This window comes from Corvus hawaiiensis, chromosome 17 (genome assembly GCF_020740725.1).
Source record: "Corvus hawaiiensis isolate bCorHaw1 chromosome 17, bCorHaw1.pri.cur, whole genome shotgun sequence".
In the NCBI taxonomy this organism is placed as follows: Eukaryota; Metazoa; Chordata; class Aves; order Passeriformes; family Corvidae; genus Corvus; species Corvus hawaiiensis.
Window position 1 is genome coordinate 7,528,582 of NC_063229.1, and position 23,714 is coordinate 7,552,295.

A 23,714-nucleotide genomic window follows, 5' to 3' on the forward strand; every position below is an offset into this window, starting at 1 on the left:
CTCCTGCTTCCAGCTCTGCCAGAGGTGGGTTTCACCAAGGCAATACCATGCAGGTCTGACTTGAGCAGGAATTGAAGGCCTGCTTCTTTCCACAATGCTGGATGAGGGTGAGAGGTGCTGGCTCCATCTTGGCCACTGGGAGGATGTCCAAAGCTCAATATGGAAAGAGGGAGAGACTTCCATCTGCTCAGCTCTGATGGCAAAGGGCAGCACAGCACAGCCAAACCTCGGGCTGAAAACTGGAGAGAGTGGGGGAAATGGGGCATGGCAACAAAAGGGCTGAGCTGGTGGGATCAGCGTGAAGTAACACACTGAGGAGCTGAGAAGCCAATGAAAGCCTCATTTTTAAGCCTGTTCTCCACGCTCACAGCTTGCTTTGTCCTCCCCCCCCCCCTCCCCCTTTCTCTTTAAACCAAGGCTCACCCAGCTGGTGCAGATCTGGGGCCACTGGTGCAAAGCGAGGCAGCTGCTGGACCCCCCAGCCCCTGGAATGCCACACACCCCAAAGGGCCCTGGGGAGCACCCAGGTGAAGGTGTCACAAACCAGCCCCTGGTGCCAGCCCAGAAGCACCTGCATCCTCCTCCCTGCCTGCGTGCCCAGGCTGTGCAGCCTGCCCACAGGGAGCCAGCCTGGAGTTTGGGGCTTGGACACATCCCTTTGCTCTTCCTCGTGACAAATAACCAACCACCACCAGATGGATTCACCTTTTATTAAGCTGCCACCCAAAACAAAAGGAGGAGAGAGCAAAGCCTGCCCTGAGACCTTCCCAATACTGGCAACTCTGCATGCTTTCCCCACCAGGAAAAGGGGCTATTTCTCCACAAAAACCCCCTCAGAGGTATTTTAGATAGAACTGAGAGTGGAAATGTCCCTTATTGGAGAAAAAAAATGAAATGGAGCTCCTACCACTGTCAGAGCCCAGTCCTGCTTTCGTGCAGATGAGACAGGATGGACAAAGGCCACACTGGGGTCACCAGCTGGAAAGAGCCTCCCAGGTGTGGCTGTGGAGGTAACAAATCCCCAGGTGTGAACATGGAGGTGGGACCACCCCCACCTCACATAACCCCAGCAGCAACAAGCACAAACCCATGGGCTCACAGGGGCTGGGAGGAGGCAAGGAGCTGGCACAGCTGCTGGGTTTCCAGCTGGAGGAAAGGTGGGGAAGGAAGGGGTGATTTTAGCTAAGAAAAAAAAAATCTCCTTAGGACCAAGCCCTTTGCAGGTGACTGTGTAGATCAGGAAGGCTCTCCCTGAGGCTGCCCTTAGTACAGTGTGGGCTCAGCACAGAGGAGAGCTGGGGCTGGGCTAGACTGGGCTGAGCTGGACTGGAGGAGTTCAGCTGCCCCTGGGAATGGGACACGCATCTCTCCAGCCAGTTCAGCCAGGAGGACCTACAACTGGTGGTGAGGTATAAGAGGTAAGGTGTGCTGGTGGGCAAGTGGGTGAGTGCATGGGCCTCCAGCTTCCAAAAGCACTGAGCCAGCCACAAACCTGAGCTCAGACCCAGAGGGCTGCTCACAGGAGATTAAGCTCTTCCATGAAGCTGCCCCCATGTGCTGAGCTTCAGGACCAAAGCCCACTCCCTCCTGCCCACCTCTCCCTGCCCACCCACCAGCTGCAAACCTACTGTGTGGCACTGACTTACCTGCACCTGGTGTCAGGGGGCAACTTAAAGGTCCCTAGCCCTGCAGGGCTTGCTCACACAGGCTTTGCTTTTGACACGCTCAGCAAATGCAGCCCTGCCCATGGAGCAACAGTCATGTGCTGGCAGCAGCCACAGCCAAGGTTCGACAGGGTGGGAGGGCAGCAATGCACCCTTTGGGGAGCAGGGAGGTGGGAAAGCAAACCTACAGCTCACTGGGCTTCACATCGGGGTGGGGGGGGAGGGGGGGCGGCTCTTACCAGTCCCAAATGCTTGAGCCTACTCGGGAGGAAAAAGCAAAGAAAAACGAACGATGTCATTCAGTGCCTGCAAAAAAGGAATAATTATTTCCCGACAGGATTTAGAGGCTCCTGCTGGGGGGAGGGAGAGGAACAGAAGAAATGAGTAAGAAGAACCTGACATCTCTGTTCTTAATTAATCATCATAGTAAGACTCGAGCGCTGAGTACAGCTCGGCACGCGCTCCTAGATGGATTTCCTCCGCAGCCGGGGGTGCTGCCGGCAGCGAGGGCTATTGGAAGACAAAGTGCTCCCCGGGGAGGAGCCGGTCTGACCCCGTGTGCTCAGGGACACCTCGTCGATTTTGTAGGAAATGGAGTTGTAATACACAGGGTTGGTGTGGCAGCTCAGGGTCTCAGGGTGGGAGGGCGCCGGGCTGCCGCACACCGGGGGTCTGTAGCACAGGCATGTGCAGAAGGACGGCACCGCGGCCGCAGAGGTGGCCGACTGGCGCCGCTGCCTCTCCGCGTCCTCCTGGACCAGCGGGATCAGGTTCATCTGGCTCGTCCTGTCCTCCGCAGGGAGGAAAATGGCATTGCTGCTGCGGTTGTCCTCTTTGGGCTTGAGGTGGATGTTGTTGCGGGCTCTCCTCAGCGAGGCTCGCTCTTCGGCATCCCGCCGCTCGTCCTCCGAGTTCATCGTCAGGAACCGCAGCACCACGAGGTTGAGAAAGGCACCGATGACAGTCAGGCCCACCAGGATGTACATGAAGCTGAAAGCCACATATGGGGGCTTCTTCTGCAAAGCCTCGTTCTTCTGCAGAGCCACAAAGTCTCCAAAGCCAATAGTGGTCAAGGTTATGAAGCAGTAGTAATAGGCATGGAAGAAAGTCCAGCCCTCAAAATAAGAGAAGGCTGCGGCGCCGATGCACAGGGTGCCCATGCAGGACAGAAAGCCCACTAGGACCATGTTCTCCATGGAGACGTGGGTTGTCCTCATGCCCAGACACTTCTTGATCTTCTTGAGCAGCAGCCGCACGACAGTGTTCATGCGCTCCCCCAGGCTCTGGAACATGACCAGCGTCAGGGGGATGCCCAGGATGGCGTAGAACATGCAGAAGACTTTGCCAGCGTCCGTGCCGGGAGCAGCGTGCCCATAACCTGTGAAGGACACAGGAAAGAGGAAAGGCGGCGTCAAGCCTTCACTGGGGTTTCCAGCAAGGCTGCCCTGTGACCAAGAGGAGCAGTAGAAAAATGGGGGGAAGCCTGGAAAATGATTCAGTAACAGATCCGTAGGCAATGCTAACGGGGCCATGGGATGCCACATCCTTTGGGATGACGGCACGTTGCAGTATCGCGTAGGCAGAACCTCATTTGACCTCTAAAGAGAAAAGGTACCCTCTTGATAGCCCCCAATGTCACAGATGCCAGGAGGAGGCCTAGAGCTGGACTGGGGCTTGCAAGCCTCCTGCAGCTCACAAACACTTCAGAGGCCATGATGCCGTGCCAGTGGCAGGTGTGCAGGGTAACCTGAACCCCATGGTGAGGGGGAACAGAGGCTCTGCAAGATGCTGAGACCAACAGTGTCAGATCACCCTGTGGGGAGGTACACACCCAGCCAGGACCATCCACAACTGCCCTTGCAGGGGCATTGCCACCTCCCCTGTCACCTGCTCCTCCTCCCAAGCCATCCAATGTCACATGCCCATTTGAGTCTCAGCTCTATGAGCACTTGCTGTGCGACCCTGTGCTATAGGTACAGTCTCCACAGGGGCAGCTGGAAGGACTTCTGCAGACCCCCTCCAGATTTACTCCCGTGTCACTAAGATCCAGACCTAAAGCACCGCCAGACCGCTGGGGAGGAGGGGCTGTGCTGTTTTAGATGCAGGGTAGGGAGCATTTATGGCACCGCAGCCCTGTCAGCCCTTTTCCTGGGGACAAGGAGCTCCAGGAGGACAAGGTTCTCCTTGAACGCCTTCTGAGATTTAATTTCTCCACCTTGGCCCAAGTTTCAGAGCTGTGACTCAAGGACACACACAATTATACTGTGAGGTATTCACTGCAATCTTCCGGACTCCAGCGATTCTGTGCCCACCTCAATTACAGCAGCTTAGAAGAAATCGGTGGCCCCTGACCTCAGCGGATGAGTAACGAACTCAGTGCAAGGGAGTCACATGGCGTGGGGAGTAACAGCATCCAAAGGCATCCAAAGGCATCTGAGCCTTTCTTTTGAGTTGCTTTTACAAGAAACTGCTAGGGCCTGAAACTTCCCTTCTGAAGGCGCCTGCAGGACAGCGCCAGCTCCTTCCTGCGCTGCTGCCAGGCCTTTCACAAACAGCTATTTGTATTTTCACTTTCTGCAGGAATTTGTGTGACTTTTGCATGGAGAACATGGGGAAAAACACCCTCTTGTTACCCCACAGTCTTGTTCTAAGCTGTGACTTGGCTTCACCTCAGTCCTTGCTGCCCCTGGATTTCCAGGACACTTGGGGAAGCTGCAGCACCCAGTGATGGAAGGGCTAGAGGAGGATAACCATGTTATCCTGGGCTCCTGAGCACACCTCCTGCTCCAGGAAACTCCTGCATGGGACAGGGCTGAGGGGCTGATGACAGCATTATCCTTCACCATGCTGTGCTCTGGACTGCAAGCAGGCAGCAAGGGACCAGCTTCTAATTGCTCTCTCTGTTCACAAATTCACACAACAAAAAATGATGAATTTAATGCCTGCATGCCACATTTCATGAAATAGAGAGCAGACAGGAGACTGCAGTGGCAAAACCTCCCAGTCAGATCCAAGCTTAATAACCGAGTGCAATCACCAGGTCCCAGGCTACAAGATAATACAATGACAGCAATGAGGAGGTAAATATAATGATCCAGAAGAGCTGTAAGTGGAAAAACAATTGTTATACCTTGAGAGACTGCTGAAGGAGTGTTTGACTGATGGTTTCAAAATGACAAAGGGAATTAGAGTAAACACAGCTACAATAATGTTAAAACTGAGATTTGGAGCACAGCCCAATATAAAGAGATCTGACATGCCAGTGTTTTAGAAATATGGCACCTGGGCTGAAATTAGCACACAGGTTGTGTGATAAGCACAGCCATTGTTTGTCACAGCCAACAGGAAAATCATGTAAATGAAGCTATAACCTGCCAGGTGATGAAGGGGATTTTTGCTGAAGCCATTCATCTTTTTTTCCTGCTGGGGTCTGACCCAAGCCGTGCCCTGAGCCCACCGTGGTTTGCTGGCCATGTGTGTTCCCAGCTGCACAAACCCCACACCTCATCCCTTGGGAGCACATGGAGACCCCAGGCAGGGCCTGCAGGATACCCGTCCCTCTGCCACCTCTTGTCCTCTGGTAACACAGTGCAGTTGATCCCACCAACCCTTGTCCTGAGGGACGATGCTTCCAGCTACCAGAAGTATTTCAACCATCCCAAGCCCTTTGGTAAGGCTAAGTCCTGTCCTGAAGAACAGTAGGCAGCTGCTGGCTGTGCCAGGGCAGGATTCAGCCTCAGGATTCCTGCCTCCAAAACACATCTGCTGACCGAAACCCCAGCACAAGCAGTGACACGAGCACAGGATCCCTGTCTACCCCACGGGATGCTAAGGGTACATGGATTAATCAAAGTGGATTAATTAAACAATGCTCAACTCCCATGTGGCTATTTTCACCTAAATTAAGGCAACCTTCATTCAATTTAGTTTCATTCTCTTGCAAAATTGAAGTGGACAAACCAAGGTTCTGGGCTCCAGTATGGATAAGCGGGTCTACACAGGAGTTTAATGTGATTCAATCGCTCCCCTCCAAGCTGACATCCATCTCTCTGCAGGTTTTTGTGCAGGCAGAGCCTCGGGCAGTGGCTTGTGGCTCTCTTGGCTCCGTGAAGCAGGTCTCACACAGCCAAACATCCAGAGTTTTGAGCCAGCAAAGAAGCCAACAATTCTTGCCCAGCTCTTGACCCAGCTCACTGGCTACAGCCAGCGCAGGGGACCGATATGTCCCCCACCTCTGCCCTCCCACACCGCCGCCAACTTTGGCAGCTGCCTGCTCCAAAGGTTCCCGCAGAAGCTCCGCAAGCTGCTGCCTCCGTGGGACGATATCGTGTCTCGTGGCCCCAGCCATAGCAGCACCCCCAGAACAGGGTGGCCCCAGCCTGCCCGTGGTAGCTTCGCCTGCCACTGGGCACTGGGAGCCCCACAGGGTCAGCTCGGGGGTGGCCTGAAGAGATGTCCCAGCCTTGCAAGGGTGAGACCTGCCTCTGCCATGCGGGCACCCTCCAAGCTGTCCTGGAGCTCCCCGGGGTACTTGGAAGTGTGGGGCTGGAGGAGGATGGGACGCAGGGACATGGAGATGGGGGGACATGGGATGCAGGGGCGTGGGGATGGAGGGAGATGGAAGGCAGGGATGGAGGGACACGGGGTGTAGGGAGATTGGGATGGAGGGACGCGGGGTGCAGAGCTTCAGGGATGGAAGGATGCCGGGCGCGCCGGCCGGGCTGCCCGCACTCACCGATGGTGGTGATGACCGTGATGGCGAAGTAAAAGGAGCCGGCGAACTTCCACTGGCGGCCGGCGCGGTGCGGCTCGGCCTGCAGCACCAGCCGCTCCAGCTCCCGGTAGTCGTCGGCGGAGAAGCGGTACTTCCTCCGCAGCTCCCCGCGCTTCTGCTCCAGCAGCCGCTTGCGGCCGCTCTCCGCCTCCGACTCCAGCGCATCGAAGACCGCGGCGCCCACCAGCAGGTAGGAGAAGATGCAGAGGATGAGCGCGGCCGTGCGCAGGTTCTGCCGCTTCATGGCGAGGGGCGGCCGCCGCGCTCAGCCCGGGCTCCGCATGGCCCCGGCGCCGCCGCCCCCCGCCCGCCCCCCGCGCATCCCCCGGCCGCGCACCGCCCCCCGCGCACCGCCCGCGCACCGCGCACCGCGCACGGCTCACCCCGCACCGCGCACCGAGCCCGGGCACCGCGCACCGCGCACGGCTCACCCCGCACCGCGCACCGAGCCCGGGCACCGCGCACCGCGCACGGCTCACCCCGCACCGCGCACCGAGCCCGGGCACCGCGCAGCGCCTCCTGCCCGTCCCGGGCTCCGGCTCCTGCGGGCTCCGGCTCGCGTTCACACCTAGGCTGGCTCCGGTGTGCTCCGAGCCCTCCCTGCCTGGCAGCCCCGGGCAGCGCTGGCAGTGCCCGGCTGCAGGTGAGCCCTAGCGAGGCCACGGTTCATCCTCGTGACAGTGACAGCAGTAACAGCCCCCTTTCTCGAAGCTGCCCCTGGATGCTCCCAGGCCGGAGGAGTTTCCCATGCCTACACTCTCTTGGCCTGCCCTCCCAAAAGCAGGGGCCTTTGAGGCTGTGTGGCTGTCCCAAAGTACCCTGTGGTACCATCCCTGCGCGGGCAGCCCTCGCTCCTGCTGCTCTGCACAGTTCTGGGCCGCTTCACGCCCATGGCACTGAGGAACACTGTTACCGGTGTTACCTGTGTAATATATTTGTGTTACCTGTGTAATCTATCTGTGTTATCTGCGTTATCTATCTGTGTTAACTGTGTTATCTGTGTTGTCTGTGTTATTTATCTGTGCTGTGTCACCAGTGTTATCTATCTGTGTTATCTGTGTTATCTATCCGTGTTAACTGTGTTATTTGTCTGTATTAGCTGTGTTATCTGTCTGCGTTATCTGTGTCATCCGTTTCCCAGCTGGTTACCAGAGCAGAGAGTCTGGCCTGTCGTGTCCAGTGCTGTTTTAAGAAGGCAGAAAGGAAAAAAAACAGATTCAGTGTTTCTGCCGCCTTCTTTGGCACATTGGTGAGAGACTGCAGGCACAGGGGATGTGGGGCCTGTCCACCCTGTGCTGGTGTGGGGGGCAGTGAGCTCAGCCTCTCTGCACTGATGTGCTGTGGACAGCCCAGGTCAGCCCCAAGAAGCAGGGAAATTAGCTGTGGTAGGAGGCAGAGCCCACAAACTGAAGACCCTGTTTCTCTTTGCTGGTTTCCATAGCTTTTACATAACGCCTATACTTCACTTTTAAAAATAGAAAGATACTTCTGAGTTGTGTGTTGCAGGAGATAGTATCTCTTTCAGGAAAATAAACTCTTCTTCTTTTGGCTGAGAATAAAACACACAAGTGAAAAAAACAACATCCCTCTTCATCCATCTTGCTTCTCTCTCTGGAGAGGACAAGATGCCTTGAGATTTAATTGCAGCAATGAAGGTTTGAACTGGACATAAGAAAAACTTTTGACCCATGAAGATAGTGAAACACTGGAACAGACTTCTGGGGGAGATTGTGGCACCCCATCACTTGAACAGTTTAAAAATAAGATAAGCAGATGTCTGGGTGTCTGCTGAAAATGCTCTGGGTACAGTGGGTGCTCTGCTGAAGGAGGAGATGACTCAATGCTCTCCTAGAGCCCCTTCCATCACTGCCCTCAGCATTTCCATGGCCAGCCCAAGGGACGCAGTGGCCTTGCCTACTGTAATTGTGAACTCTTTTTCACCCTGGCCACTTGCCACTTCCCTCCTCCTTGCTGAGCCTCCGTGCCAGCACCATTAGTGAAAGTTGTTATTGAAGAAAAAATAGACTCCGGCATCCATCAGGAGCAGCACAAGCTGTCGGTTTGCTGCTCAGCATCGCAGTGCTTGCAGTCTCCTAAATCATGTGGCAGAGCCTCCGCTGGAGGAATGTGTCTGGTTTGTGTTCTCCGTGGTGTGCTTCCAGCCCTGCTAACGAGGCCTGGGATGCTGCCAAACCTCCGACCCCAAAGATGCGTGGGGGCCTCCTGCTCGAGAAGATGCACTTCACCTGGTGCTGGTAATTTTTTCCACTGGTCAGCAATGACATCCCACCTTGGTGACAGGAGCCAGAGCTGCTAACTGAGCTTCTGTTGGTTCCATTAGAGAGGAAGGAAATCTTTCGATGATTGCATCTCTGGGTGCCTGTCACACATCTTTTAGGAGGCGTTCTGGGGCCTCCAGTGCCTTGCAGATCAAATTCTGGGGTCCTGGAGTGATATTTGGAGGGTTAAGCTGATGCTGTAGCCTGTTATTGAAAGCAAACTGCTCTATGCAGATGTTGGACCAACATGCCATGGTAGGTTCCAGCATGGAAAACCCTGGGAGATGCTCTCCACCGTGGGTGAAAATAGGCACAAGGTGCTTGCCCAGTTTCCTTTAGGAGCAGCATCAATCTCAGCTGATCATGAACTAAATCCTGCACAGTTTTTTTCCAAACCCTTGTTGGTGATGAGAGCCAGCAGAGCTCGGGCAGAGATGGTACAGCACAGCCTTCCCAAGGTGCTGCCTACACAGGGAAGGGTCTTTGGGTAGCATCTCCCCCTCCCTGGGGCTGGGGACACTGGGAACAGGGGGAACATCTCTGTTGTCACAGTATGAGCACCTCTCAGTGCTCCCTTCTGCTAGCCCTGTTCTCTTTGGGGCTTGCACTGGGCTGACCTTGGCTGGCTCCAAGGTCTTCTCCTGATGCCAGAAGAAATCCTTACTTTGCAGTGTCTTGGGACACAGGTCTTCCCTCAGCATAGCCTTTCCCTGCTGCACTGGGAGTTACAGAGATTGGGATGTCACTGGGTTCTCCTTTTGGGGCTTGCTTTGACCCCATGCAGGTCAGAGGCCCCTGTGGAATAAATGCTGCTCAGCAGGAAAAAGGATAGCAGGATCCATCTCCTAATGAGAACCCTCCCCCAGTAACAAACCAGGACTGTGTTTGGAGTGGGAATGGAGGCTTCAAAATTCAGGCTGGACTCAGCCTGCTCTGCCTCTCACTGCTCACACACTGCTTTTTTCTGCCTGCGGTGATCACAGGGCATGAGTGACACCAAACTGTGTCAGATGGCTGGTGTGGAGGGCCATCCTGTCCCGTTCTTCCTGAGGCACAGGGAAGTTTCACACTTTCCTGCTGGGAAGCCATAAGTTCAACCTTTGTGTTTCCCCGAACTTCACTCTGCTTGAGGAAGGTCAAGCTGGAGCCGTGGGTTCAGGGCAGGCAACATAATGTACTTTATCATTGATTTTCAGTGAGAAGTTACATTATGAGATTAAATGTCTCATTTTTATTGCATGGGGAGGCAAAGAAAAAGCAGGAGCTCTGAAAATAAAACGTAAATCCAAATGCTGTGTTTGTATGGGGAGGTGCTTGTGACTGGGGGAAAATGTGCCTTTTTTCCAGTCCTTTGGAGGTGAACTTTGAGAAGCTGCTTCCTCTGAGGTTGGTAAACAAAGTCAAACCTCATCTGTGTTTAAACCAGTGCCTAATTAATGTGTCTAATTGGCCCACATCTACTAATTCCAGGCTGGCAGGGAGTTTATTAAAAAGCTTTTCTAGTTCTAATGGATTGAAATAAGCAAAGCTGCTTAGCAGTCTCAGACAAAAAGCACTAAACAGGGACCAGTTGTGTGGGTCTGCTTGAGTCAATCCCACATCCCATCAGGTGTCAGCCCCTTTCCTGGTTTCAGCTGCAAGGTGTTCCAGCTCCCTGAGGGCTTGGGGACCATCCTGATATACTCTGCTTCTTTTGGTTGTTTTTAAACACCAAACTGATGTTTTTGTTTGCCTTAGTAAAAGCATCAGCTATTCTAGCTTTAATGCCATTTAATACTTAGATTATAGATAGCCTGGCAAAGCCACAGGGTATTTCTAAAGTAACAGATTAGTTAATTTCTAGAAAGCATTAGGTATTGGGGTATGAATAACCAGCTGCAGCTGCCCAGATGATGTCCTTAAAACCACAGCAGACTCCAGGCCCTGCTAGGCTGCCCCCAGCCAGGTAGCACTGTGAGCTGGGCACAGGGAGTGATCCCTCCTGTCTGTGTGAAGGGCTGTGGCAATGCCTTCCTCTGCAGACACAGCATCCCTGATTGGATCCCGGCTGGATGTGTTTGCTTCTGTCCCAAGGCTCCACAAATCATCCTGTAAAACATCCTTCTGCACACCAGAGCTGCCTCGGATCTGTCCTTTGGCCATGCTCAGAGCTCCTGCAGGCTCAGGAACCTCAAGGCTTTCTCTCGGCTCGGAGAATTCCCGCTGCCTCCCTCCTGGGCTCTTTGTAGCTCAGATGGCTGCAGGCAGTTTGTTCTGCATTGTGATCTGGGAGCTCAGCAAGGGAACTGATGAAGCATTGGATATAAACTGGTTGTAAACGCAGATTGCCTCTGCACAGTCTCCAATGGATGTGACTTCCAGGTTTCCAACTCCAGAGCAGGTGGACACAGTTCCATGTATGACTCTTCAACCACCTTGCCCAGTACCAGCCATGCTAAACCTCACCATGCCACCCCCTAAAACCCCAGAGCTCATCAGGAAGCCTTTCCCAACTACCCTTCCTACCCAAAATGGGTCCTATGAGGAGACACACAGCCCCATCCTCCCAGCCCAGCAGCCTGATCTGCCAGTGGTTGTACACAAAGCAGACCTGGGCTGGAAATGCTGACAGTGGTCTTGACAGTTTATGGTCACAAACTCTATTTTCAGCCTAATAAGTTTTTTATATGCTTGGAAAGCTGTCAGCTGAACATCAGCCAGGCACAAAGTACCTGCCATAAAGCGCCTGGACCACAACCAAACAGGAGAGGTGCTGCTCTGCTTTAGCAAGTTCTTGGTCTTGGACGCTTTAGTGGGTTCATTTATTTTGTTTGAGGATCTTGGCTTTAATTATAAAATAATAAGATAAAATCATAATGCCTCTACTTAAAAGCTTGTGGGAATATTTGCAGAGAGCCTGTTAAAGCTGTCAGCCAGCTTGGATTGGGTTTTGGAGGTGGGAGGCTCTGTGGTGCTGCTGCTGGTGCCAGGGTGGACTGGTTTCTGCCAGGAGACCCTGGATCCTAGTGATGAAGGAGAGAGACTTTGGGAGTGTGTCTGGAGAAGGGTCCCACTCTGGGCAAGGTGAATCTGGAGACGAGCTGCCACAACCACCACCACAGACTCAGCACAGGAACGTGGCCCCAGGGCCTGATCCCAGGTGGCAGCATCACGATGCTATAAATTACTGTCCTGCATCACAGTCTGTGGGACTGCCAGGAAGGTCAGGGGTGGTGGGTACAAAGGGTCTGGGAAGGAATTACAAGTATGTGAGGCTCTTTCAGAGGCTTCCCCGGTGACAGCTTCGCCCCTGTCCTACGAGGCAGCCCACGCCATGGTACCACTGGACTGCAGGGATTGGAAAGGTCCTGAACAGCTGCAGGGATCCTGTGGGACGCCCCAGGGGGAGGGATGGGCTCTGCCATGCTGTTTGCTGTCTGCCAGGCGGTGAGCACCGCGTGGCCTCAGTGCCAAAGGCGTCTGCCCGCACGGTGGGTGCGTTAACCGGGTCCCCCGGATCCCATGGCACCTCCCTCCCCAAGGTGCCCCCCACCGTGGGCTGGTGGGGCAGGAGGCAGTGCCTGTGCCTGCCTGGATGTGCTTCAGGGAGGAACGGAGGTGGGTCGTGCCCCATGGGCGAGCTGAGCCCCGCTCCGGGTGGGACAGGGCCGTGGGGCAGCCGGGCCGGTCACTGCCGCAGTCCCGTCTGCGGCCCCCGCGCTCCGCTCCCGAGCAGACGGTTTACAGCAAATGGCTCCTTTCGATGCTAAAAATAACCCGCTAGGAAGCAAATCGGCCCCAGGACTTCAACTGGAGTAAAGTGCATTTATTAGTAAAACTCAAGATGTCCTTTCCTGTTTTCCTCTGAAAACCCGGTGCTGAGAGGTTGATTGAGCTTCCCAGCCAGGCACCGACTTATTTTGGTGCAGGTTTTGATTCCTCCAAGGTTCATTTTTCTTCCCCTGCCAGCAATGCTCCGTGGCTGGTCCCACACTCCACTGGCCAGAATGGCTCTGGGTTTGCGGCCACAAGCGATTTCCCAGCCAAGGGAGCTGTAAATGCCCCGTGAAAATGTTCCTGCTGCCCATGCCTGAGAGCACAGCAGGTTCCCAGCGGGGAATGAATGGAACAAAATGAAATATTTGTTTTCTCTTGCAGTGTAAGCACCGTATTAGGGACTTATTTCTTCCTCCACCTTAAACCTGCAGATTTTACTAAGTCTTGTTTATATACAAAGGGTTTCCGGTTGGTTCTCTCCAGGCTCTTCTCTGGAAGGACTAATTGGGGAGATAAGACACATCCTCTCCGAATTGCAAATGCAAAAATGTCCCTGTGTTTGCCTGGCCCAGCTGCTTGTCCCCTGCTCCCGCCCTGGCCCTTTCTTTCCAGCCATGCTCAGGAGCTGTGTGGTGTCCCTGGGACACAGCAAATGGTGCCACAGGAATCACAGCTGTTCCAGGCGTTGGGACGCCAAATCTGCCATGAATCAGTTAGAGGGAATTAAATTAAGAGTAGGCTTTTTTGGAGGCAGGCAGACCACCTGAGGTAAATGGAACAATAAACCAGAGGTTTCTCTGTGTTCTGAAATATTTAACTGACTTTTGGGTCCCGTTTGAGAGTCTCTTGAGGTGGGAGCTGAGACGCTGAGCAGTGACAGGAGGTGATGCTCTGGGTATCCCCTGGGCATCTCCACACAGGATCAGGCACAGACTCAGAGCATGGCCATTTTGGGGTTTCTGGCTTGTGACCCACATGTGAACAGCCCCCTTTATGGAGGCAGATAAGAACTCCCCCCAGGCTGGGACTGGTACATGCTGGTGTGGCTGCAAGTCCAGCACTCATCCCCGTGCTGTGCCTTTGGGAGAGGATGTGTCCCGTACTCCCAGGCTGAGTCTGCTGTTTATCCATGGGCCACCCTCTGCTCCTCCATGCCCCGCTGGAAAGGAAAATAATATTTCAGCTCGCTCACTGTGCCCCTTGTGCAGCTGGTGTCTGCCCTGGGGCACCCTGCCTGAGCTTGTCCCACATCCCAGCTCAGTGCAGTGGGATAGTGGCTACAGGGCTGGTTCTGTTGTTTCAGCTTTGCACACAGAAAAATTCTTTCCTCCAACAGCCCTGAGGAAGATGCAGCATCTCATGATGGGTATTGCAGACCTGCTGGGCTCTTGGACAGCCCCAGGCTCCTGGATGAGTTGCATCCCAAGGGAACTGCATCCCCATCTCCTCTAGGCTCTCAGCATGGCACTGTGTGACCAGCACTATGTGCTTTCAAAGGGGGATTTTTGCCTTCAAACCAAGTAACACTTCATTCAGTGAGAAGGGATCTTGGCATCCCCACCAATGAACCTACCCCTGAGCTCTCCTCCATGCCAGCAGCTTCCCATTGCCATGGGACTGTCTCCCCACTGCCTGGCCTGGAGACACAGAGGTGCCGCAGGGTGGGCTCTGCTGGTAAGACCAGACTGGGAGCTGTGGTGGGTTTGGCACACTTTTGGTGTTCCTTACTCTCCCACAAGTCAAGCCATTGTTGAAAGAACACATGACTCTTTAAAATGTATTCTAGATCAGCAAAAGGGAGCAACACCTCTGCATCCGAGCAAAGGCTGCCAGGACAGAGTTAATCTGTCTCCTGTCCTTGGATGTCCTCAGCACAGCATGGAAGCAGCCTCTCCAAGGAGGAGTTGTGGTGCCTCTGGGAAGCCTGGGAGCTCTCTGATGCTTCTTAGGGTAAACTTTTTGCCCATAAGCCCAAACAAGCAGAAGAATTTCACTCTGGCTGGGCTGTGTGTTGGCACGAAGGGCTCTTCAGGGAGCCAGACTGGACCTGAATGTCTCCTGTTCGTGACAGAGTGGAGGTGTTGGGCAAAATTCAAATGATATCTTCCTCCCAGGGTGCTGAGGAGGCAGCACCAGGCCGCGGTGCACTGAGCAGCTCCCGGGGCTTTCTCACTGCCCTGCTCCTGTGCTGGCGATCCGGGGCAAGGAGGGCTTGCTGCGGGGGGATATTTAGAGGAATGGGGTAAAAAATGGCACAACTCTTTTAAGCCCGGAGGGCTTGGCGAGTCCTCCAGAACAAATCTGTGCCCGCAGGGTGCAGCCGCAGTCGCTCTGTAGCGCACATACAAATGCGCGTCGGGGCTGGGAGCGGCGCAGCGCCGCGGCCGGGAGCTGGCCGAGCCTTCCTCGGCTCACACGCTCCCCAGGTCCCACGCTGCACGGCATCACCTATTTATAACTGCATGCGCTGCAGGAGTAGTATTAGACTGATGGCTTCACACAGGCACGCTAAGTGTTGTTCTATTTGTGTCACTTGCTCTTCTGCACAAGCTGTTGGTCTCTCGGATGCCAGAACGCTCCACGTAGTATAGACGAAGACTCAGATTTTTCTCTTTTATTACAATTTTCACCAACAGCACCCCAGTGGCAGGTTTATTTACCATTTTTCCCAGTTCACCTGGATAATTGCATCTACTCTTCCCTCCCAGTCTGATCAATATCCTTGGTAAATAGGATAACCTGTCAGGTCTGTTGTCACTGCAGCCAAAGGTACTTTAGCAATGAAATTGTTTTGCTGAATAAATAAATGCCTCTCACAGAATGTGAGGATGCTGTGACCTTTCGTTAGTGACCTGAGTGACTCATCCCTTTTTGTGTGCACACTGCAGCCTCCCACCACGCTGCAAAAGATGCTCCACAAAGTCCTAGTGTTGGGTGCCTGGAGCAATGGGGAGCCAAGGCCTGCGGGAGCCTCCTGCTCTCACTGCTTCTCCTCCAGCTTCACACATGGTCTTCACACCTCGCCTGGGCCTGAGGGCCCTCATGTTATGGCCATGGGGTCCCCAACAGGGAGCTGTGCACCATCTCAGTCCCACAGTGATGTCCCTGGCACCCCCAGCCCTTGTGTGCAGCAGCTCCGGCTCTCCTGGGCTGTGGAAGTCTCTGACACAAAGGCACGAGCCCATGTTCTCAGCACAGGGCAGCCAACCCACACTCATTTAGCAATCAGGGCTCCACTGGCCATACCAACACCCCTGAACTGAGTCAGAGCCAGATTTTAGCTAACGTGGGCAAAATGGAATAAAGAATTAATCAGAGTTGAGTTCTGTGCATTTAGATGTTGCTGATAGCAATATTTTCCTCTTGTAGAGTGTTTTGCATGCCAAGAAAAACAGTTCTGCATTCTGGAGGAAGAAAGTGGTTGTACATCTGTGCATCTGTATGTGTGCCTGTTATTTCTGCCTGACTGGCTTCCCTGGGCTGTCAGCTCAAAAGTTCTCTGTAACATAACAAATCTTGACTGTGTTTGCAACATACCCTCAACCAAGAGTGGTTTATTTAATGAAGCAAGAAATGCTGCCAAATTTCCAGGCTTGATTCTGATCCCATTAGTGTCAGGAGGAGAATTTCCACCATGTTTGATTTATTGGTCGGCTCTAATCTGGGTAAAGGAGTTAAAAATCTGCTTTTGCAGACGAGATCATTGCTCCATGCTGCTGTACCAGAGAGGCTGTGGGAAAAGCACAGAGTGCAGGTGGGATTCCTCTCACCTGCTTTTAGACATCTTCAAAGTCTGGCAACAGAAAGCCAAGTGAGGGAAAGAGGAATACTCAGCTCATCATAAGCCAGGAGCCCAAAAGGGGTGATGATTCAGGAGGTAACCATGGCACAGCTTCTCCAGTGCCACTGGCCCCCTCCTGCCAGCAGCATATGCTTGTGTGTGGCCCTGCCAATTCCTGGCAGAGTGCTGGGAGAAGGGGAGGGGGGATGATGACAGCTCCCCCTCCTTTCCTGCCCATTTACCCACTCCCAAAATTTCTTCCTGTGCCACAAGTGGGAACTGGGACAGACTGGGAGCTGCCCATGCTGGTTGCTCCAGGGACAGTCCCACACTCTGGTCCCATCCCAGGGGATAAAGAGCCCTGGGAGGTTTTGAGGGGTGAGCAGTGCCCACACATTTTGAGCAGGATCCCTGCAGTGACCACACACCTCCGTGTCCTGCAGAGAGCAGTGGCTGCTCATTGGGAGGGAAAGAGCCTCCCTGGCAGTGAGGAAGGAGGGATGGAGGAGGGAAGGCTGGAGGAAGGAGGGCTGTTTTGTTGCCCCACCACCAGCTGTGAAGAGGCTCATGTGCCAGTGGCTGAGCCTTAATTATACACACACACCTAATAAAGGGAAAGAGCTCATTCTCCCCAGTTCACAGTGGGAAGCAGCGCTGTCTGAGAATCAAGGGGAGTGCAAAGCTATAGATTAACAAAAGAATTAAAAATTCCACCCCAAATATCTAAGATGTCAGCCCAACACACAGATCCTTACTGGCTTTTGCCGATTTGACAGATACAGGACACAGAAAAATGTGCAGATTTATGTCTGCAACTGTCCCTGGGGCTCAGAGATGCTTCTCAGGACACAGATCTTTAAATCATTGTTAACAGTGATGGGAGGGGGCACTGGAGAAGACAAGAAGACGTATCTGGGCACAAAGATGCAGGGGGTGAGAGCAGAGTTTGCTGGCACCTCCTACGCAGTGCTTTCTCCCTAGCATGCGGTGATGCTTTACTTCAATCAATCATGCCCGAAGTGGGTGCAGTGACAGGGTGTCACAGCTCCCATGGGCTGCAGGAGCCAAAGCTGGTTCTGTGGGGAGCTGTAGCATCTTAGATAGGATCCATGTGTGAAGATGGAAGAGCTGGACAGCTTTCAGAGGCATGGGTGTTTTTTGAGGAAAGGAGGAGAAGAGTTCAGAGCTCTGGAGAAGCCCAGATCTGGAGCATGTGTGCAAGGAGAAGGGACCAGATGTGACCCTAATGTCTCAACCTTCCTACTACAGAGAGAGATCTCATTGGTGAATTTAAGCTTTATCTTCAGGTTTCCTCTGGCTGAGGTGGGAGCTGGATGTTGCTGGACCCCTGACCAGCGCTGAGCAGACTCTTCAGTGTGTGCCTGTCAAAGATCACTCTTCACTAGCTGCAGTCTCCCAGCACTTCCCTGTCTGCAGAACACTGGGAAGATCATCACCACTCCCTGAGCAGGCAGGCCCCTGCTCCAACCCGCAGGCCAGCTGGCTCCCAGGTTCCCATAAAGCTTTAAAAGAAGGCAGACAACTCACAACTGAAAGCATGAGGTGTTTATTTGCACTTCAGATATATTAACAGCGCTGAGAGCCAGGCGTGCTCCCTCCGCTGCCCAGCTAAGGTGGGTCTGTGCAAGGAACAGCTGACAGAGACAAATGTCAGGAAAAGAGCACAATGTCCGTCCCTGGGCCAGTGCTTTCCAAGAAAGGGCTGATTTTAACTCACAGGCCACTTCCTTCAGCTGGGCTGCAAAAGCTGCTGTTGCTGCAAATCACATTACTGAATTGAAATGTTCGAGCTGTTTGTGTGGGTAACACAAAGATCAAAAACCAAAATACTGCTTGGGAGTCTCTGCTCAAAGCAGAGATCTGTCACCCCTGGTGATGACAGACAGCTGCCCTCATCATCACATCCTGCTTTCACAAGCCTTCAAGCCAGTGCTGTTTCTCTTTTACTTTTTGCACATCTAATTTAACAAGTCATATCAAATGCCCTCGCAAGGATGGATGCAAGATGCAAGCACCCACCTGAAGATTTGCAAACTCTCTTGGCATTTGCCCCCCAAAAGCAGGAGTTCAGGCTACTGCAGTCATTCACCTTCCAAAATAAAACCCCAACCATTAGCCTCCAAAAACTTTACAATGCCCATTTGTTAGTTCTGCTAAGTGCTCTTCCAAAAGAGAGGGAGTAATGCCAAAAATGTCTTTTCCTTCTGCAGAGGAGGTGGGCAATAGAGGATCCCACACGTCTTGAAACAGCTCAGTCACCCAGGAACTGGCACAGCTTAGTCATGTACTTAAAACCTGATTTTTTAATGAAAATTTCCATTGCCAAAGCACTTCCCCCCTGCAAAAATTCACCTTCTTAGCTGTCCTGCAATGCAGGATCTCTCCTTAGGTGAGAGATGCCTCAAACCCATGTGCACTAGGGTAGAGAGGATGCAGTGGAGGGACAAGGGGTCAGTCCCTCCCATCCCTCAGTCACAGAGGAGCTGGGAAGCAAGGGGATGTTAACCAGCTCAGACTGCTGCATGAGAGGCTGGAGGGAAATACTTTGTACTGGAGCAAACCTGATGTTCACCTCTTTCCATCTCCAGGCATACTGTAGGCAAAATGGTTGGGTTGGGCAGCTTTGCTTGTAAAGTCTGGTCCCAGTTTTCTCTCTGATGCTGGCAGTCCTGTCTATCCCTTGTGTGGATGGAGCCCGTGATGCTGCTGTCACCATCTCTGCAAAGCAGGTACCAAGGCGGGGGGCTGCACCCAGGGAAGGGCCAAGCACAAGCTGGCATGGCAGAAGCAGGGGTATCAGGTACTTCAGAGCTCGTCAGAAGCCTCCCCCTTACAAAGAATGGTGCTCCTCTTCTTCTCAGATGCCTGGTAAGAGGTTTTGCTCTGGAAGGGTGGCCTCAGACACCGTCTGGCGCTTTGGTGGATGGTTCTCATTCGTGACCTCCAGTCTTTGCTAGTAATCACGTAGAGCAGGGGGTTGAGGGCACTGTTGAGGCTGGCCAGGCCCCGAGTCACCTGGTAGGAAATGTAGACATCCTTTAGAGCCTGTGTGCAGGACCCTTGCAGTTTCCAGCGACGAAACAACAAGTTGAGGTTCCTGAAGATGTGGTAGGGGAGGAAGCAGATGGAAAAGAGAACCATCACGAGAATCACCAGTCCGATGCTCTTCCTCCTGAGGCTGGGGTCCACGCTGTCATTCCTGCAGAGCACAAACACCACGTGGCAGTAGCACCCGACGATGATGAGGAACGGGATGATGAACCCAGTCACGGTGACAGCAAAGGTGTAGGGCAGGTAAACATCCAGGTGCTCATCTCCTGTCGTGTCGTGGCAGTGCATCCCGCTGTGATCCATCTTGCTGAAGGCAAGATCAGGAGCTATCTGGGCAATGACCCACACCCAGACCACCACGCTGAGCCACACCGAAGAGGCTGCACCCTGGCACCTGCCCCGTGCCTTCAGCGGGTGCACGATGCCCAGGTAGCGGTGGATGCTGATGCAGGTGAGGAAGCCGATGCTGGCGTAGAGGTTGAGGTGGAAGAGGCTGCGGGTGAGGCGGCACCAGGCCTGCCCGAAGAGCCACCTTCTGCCTCGCAGGTAGTAGCTGACGAGGAATGGCAGTGTGCTGACGTAGAGCAGGTCAGCCAGCCCCAGGTTGCCCACCAGCAGGCTGAGGGGCTGGCGGGCGGTCTCCCGGGGCCCTGTGAAGAGGTGCCACAGCCCCAGCCCGTTCCCCAGCAGCCCCAGGGGGATCACGGTCAGGTACACGGAGGGCAGGAAGCGCTGGGCGAAGGCGGAATCCACGGGGCAAGGAGCCCCACTGCCATTGCCGGGCCACGTGGAGACAGCCTCCGTAGCCATGGGGCACCGCGGCGGCCCTGCCCGGGGTGGCAGCGGGTGGCGGCCGGTGGCAGTGCCCGGAGGCGCCGGTGCCAGCCTCTGGCACGGGCTGCGGCTCCCCTCACCTCTCCGCTCCTGCTGAGCCCGGCCTGGGACTGCAGGGCCCTGGACTTTCCCCCGGGGCACGGGGAGGATGTGCCGAAGGCAGCCCCGGCGGGGCGGCTTCCGCCACTCCCTCGGCGCCTCCCCCCAGCCCACTCGGGACACCCTGAGCCGGGCACCGGGGACACGCAGCCCCTCGGCTATTTTGGGTGCTGGGACTGCCTGGAGGGAGCAGGAGGCAGGGAGGGGCGGAGGGGCTCTGCCGCGGAGCGGCTGGGAGATGTCTGAGGAGCGGAGCCAAAGCTTTCAGCCCGTTTCGGTTCTGTCCCGCTTGCGGTGAGGGGAAACCTTCCAGTTTTCCAGACCTGGAAGCCTGCACCCCATGAGCCGCCCTCACTGCTACTCCTGACAGCCCTTCTCCTGGCTCCAACGCCTAGAAATACCGGGAGCAGAGGTAAGGAGACTGGCAGTGTTCCATGGGGCTCGTGCTGCCATCCCCGGTGCCGCAGGCAGTGCCAGAAGGCAGAGATGTGCCAGGCTGCCTGGCCCCAGCACAGGCAAAGCGAGCCCTGCTCAAGAGCTGCCCCCTCCCTACAGCTGCTCCTGCTGCCTACTTCTCTCTCCCTCCCCAAACACAAAAACCCTCTCCCCCTTCCTCCTTCGAGCGGTTCAGATCCGTGCAGGGAGGACGTGAGAGGGGCTACCCCCTTCCTTTTCTGTCACAGGGACCGTGAGGCAGAAGACACTCAGATACTGTGAAATTGGGGCAAGAGCTAAAACCAGCGACCCCAAAGCAGACCTCGAGGAAGGGCAGCCCCGACTGCATTGCTGAGCAGCTGCTGCAGCATAAACGGGGCCAGAAATCGCTTGCATCTGCAGTCGCGGGAGTTAACAGGGAAGCAATCAGCAGGGAGAATGTTTACCCTGATAAGCCATAGGAAAACGACCTTGGGAAAACGACTTGAGATGAAAGGCAAAGCTCTGGAAGGGCCACGGCCGCCTGCTTTCCGGGAATTGAATCCGGGCAGGAGATGGGAGGAGGAGGAGGCTGATATCTCAGCAGCCAGTGTGGAGGAGGAGGAGGAGGAGGGAGGGTGAGTCCTGCCCAGCCATCCCGACCGCACATCCTTGGGAGCAGCTGAACATCTCCGCTGGACCACGCTCAGGCACGGCAGTTCGGGGACACGGTGGGGAAGCCCAGGATGCCAATGGAGCGGCGGTAGCCGCATGTTGAGAGTACCAGTGTGTTTGTTGACTTCAAAAAGTGCTTGCTAGAGCGGATAAGCGATGGGGAAACGTTGTGTGTTATTTCCTGCCTTTGTAATAAAACCTCACCGCTATGAGTGTGCCGGAGAGGTGAAGCGTAGGTGTTTCCATGTGGTGAGGATATGGCTTTTCTGAAGTTTGCAGAGGCTCTGGTGGGTTTGTGCTCCTGGAGTGACAACAGCAGAGGAGGAGGTCCATGGGGGTGCACTGCTTAGGGAAGTGATTCTCCATCCTGCCCTGCTTCTGTCCCCTTCACCTCTGTGCACTTAAGCTGCTCCTGCAGCTGGGCTTGGGGTAGCACTTGCAGAGCAACTTTATGGAGGTGTGGAAAGGCAGGGAGAGGAGAGGAACAGACTGGGAGCAGTTCCCTTTGTCCCAGAGCATCAGCCTTTGGGGAAACTGAGGCAGAGACAGCAGCTGGCTGGGAGGACTTCTGTGATCATGGGAAGGGTCGTGAGCTGCTCCCAGCAATGAAGGCAAAGCTTTTCCTGTCCCCAGAATGAAAGCTTGGAGCTGGTGCCTCCTGCCAGGGAAAGAGAGGAGCACTGCCCATGAATGGCTGCAGCCCCGTGCCCTCCACATCTCCTGCTCCCTGGACCCGTTGGAGGCACAATCACAGAGCTTTTCTCTTGTGTGTTTTAGGTGTTCACTTGACCCACGGTTTCACTCGTGGTACAGGTGCTACTGCCAGCTCTGCCCAAACATTCTGCATGAGGACGCTCCCCTCTGGCTCCTGGCTCTGGCAGGGAACAGCAGTTCTGATGCCAGGATGAGCACACAGGGCCAAGACAGCTCCTGCAAACACATAACCTGAATCATGTGTTTCCAGGAAAAATAAAAAAACCATTTGATCTACTTTATTTTTTTTCAATTGAGCACTGCATTCCTGTGCTCAGTTTCTGAAAATGTTTTGCTTTAATAAGGGCCTCATCCAGCCCTCTCTCACCCAACTCCATGCATTTAAAAATCGTCAATCATGAGAATGGCTTGGAAAAGACATGCTGATGGCATGCTGTTTACTCATCCAGCAGGACAGTCTTCCCTCAGCTGCTGCGTGTGCTTGCACAGAAATGAGCTGTGATCTGCTGCTCATCACTGGCTCAGGTGGTTGGCAGATCTCAGGCTGTGTGCAGATGTGGCCTTGTGCCTTGAGGACAGGAGTGAATTTTCTTTTGGTTTGGGGATTTTTATCTTTACACGTTACCTGTGGATGGGGTGGAATATTTCTCTGTTGCTCCACATGAGCAGGCAAAGCCAGGACCCTGCGTCAGAGCCTCAAATAACCATGTTTCCAGGGTAGCAGGGCTTTAGAGGGAATGGCAAATATTGTGAGACTGGCAATCAAATTGCAAGAGTTGATTTCCCTGTATTCATAGGGAAAAATAACTCTGATTTATTTGGAATCATTATTTCATTATTTAGATGTTTGCTGCTGAATCAGGGAGACATTCTGCAGGGGAAAAAAAAGATAATTATAGCAGAGGTGTGTTGAGTCATTTGTTTGAGATGAGAATTGAAGGTTGCTGCCTAAAAAGTGGCCTTCTGATTTTTACCATCACCCAGAGGTGGCTAGGCAGGATCTGGGAGTGTGTGACAGCCCTGGCAGCTCACCCAGCCTTGGTGGCTGAGTCCCAACATGCTTGAACAAGAACTGGCTTAAAACCAGGATTTTCAGTACCCACAACATGTTTTATCTGTGTCAGTCGAGGAGTGTGGTGGTTTTGGAGTCTAGATGAGCTTTAGGTCACCACTTGTTTGGCATGGCCACTAGAGAACTAAAAAAGTCAACCAAAGCTGTTCATTCTGCAATTTGCTGCCTGCTGGAGGTTCACCATGTGCCCTGTATCAAACAGAATTAATGATTTGTATTCAGGCCGAGTACCAGATGATTGCAGTAAATAATTCTCTTTGTAGGCAATGTTTTACTGCAAGAGCATTGAGGTTTCTTTTTTTTCTTATATATATATTTTTTCACCCGAGAGGTGACTGAACAGCATCCTTGACTTTCATTTTATTTTCATAATAATAGGAATTATTATCAGGGCCTGACGGAGTGGGTGAGTTGCCTTGGCCCTGCTGCCTTTTCTGCTGCTGCTGGGGAGGCTTTTCCTTGGGCTGGAGAGAGGAGCTCCCTCTGCCAGGCAGCCTTTTGCCCCTTCACGCTGCCCTGGGTCAGGAGGACAGTCAGCTGGTGATGATGGTTGCATCATTCTGGAGAAACCCCAGTCCAG

The 23,714-nt window shown here is 53.9% G+C and overlaps 2 protein-coding genes across 2 annotated transcripts; both read right to left on the minus strand.

The window, feature by feature from the left end:
• Positions 1-695: 695 nt before the first annotated feature.
• Positions 696-6,741, minus strand: KCNK15 (potassium two pore domain channel subfamily K member 15). Its single transcript, XM_048321628.1, has 2 exons — positions 6,400-6,741; positions 696-3,042 (listed from the first exon to the last, which is right to left on the minus strand). Exons 1-2 carry the CDS (start codon positions 6,680-6,682, stop codon positions 2,129-2,131), a joined length of 1,197 nt encoding a protein of 398 aa, XP_048177585.1. The 5' UTR covers positions 6,683-6,741; the 3' UTR covers positions 696-2,128.
• Positions 6,742-17,805: 11,064 nt separating this feature from the next.
• LOC125334828 (P2Y purinoceptor 1-like) lies at positions 17,806-20,754 on the minus strand. The gene has a single exon (XM_048322020.1). It carries the CDS (start codon positions 20,134-20,136, stop codon positions 19,081-19,083), a length of 1,056 nt encoding a protein of 351 aa, XP_048177977.1. The 5' UTR covers positions 20,137-20,754; the 3' UTR covers positions 17,806-19,080.
• Between the last annotated feature and the right edge of the window lie 2,960 nt (positions 20,755-23,714).

Coding starts and splice junctions, on each gene's coding strand:
- KCNK15 (XM_048321628.1), bottom strand. CDS start 6,682: ATGAAGCGGCAGAACCTGCGCACGGCCGCGCTCATCCTCTGCATCTTC. Junction 3,043..6,399: donor CACGGTCATCACCACCATCG/GTGAGTGCGGGC, acceptor TGTCCTTCACAG/GTTATGGGCACGCTGCTCCC.
- LOC125334828 (XM_048322020.1), bottom strand. CDS start 20,136: ATGGCTACGGAGGCTGTCTCCACGTGGCCCGGCAATGGCAGTGGGGCT.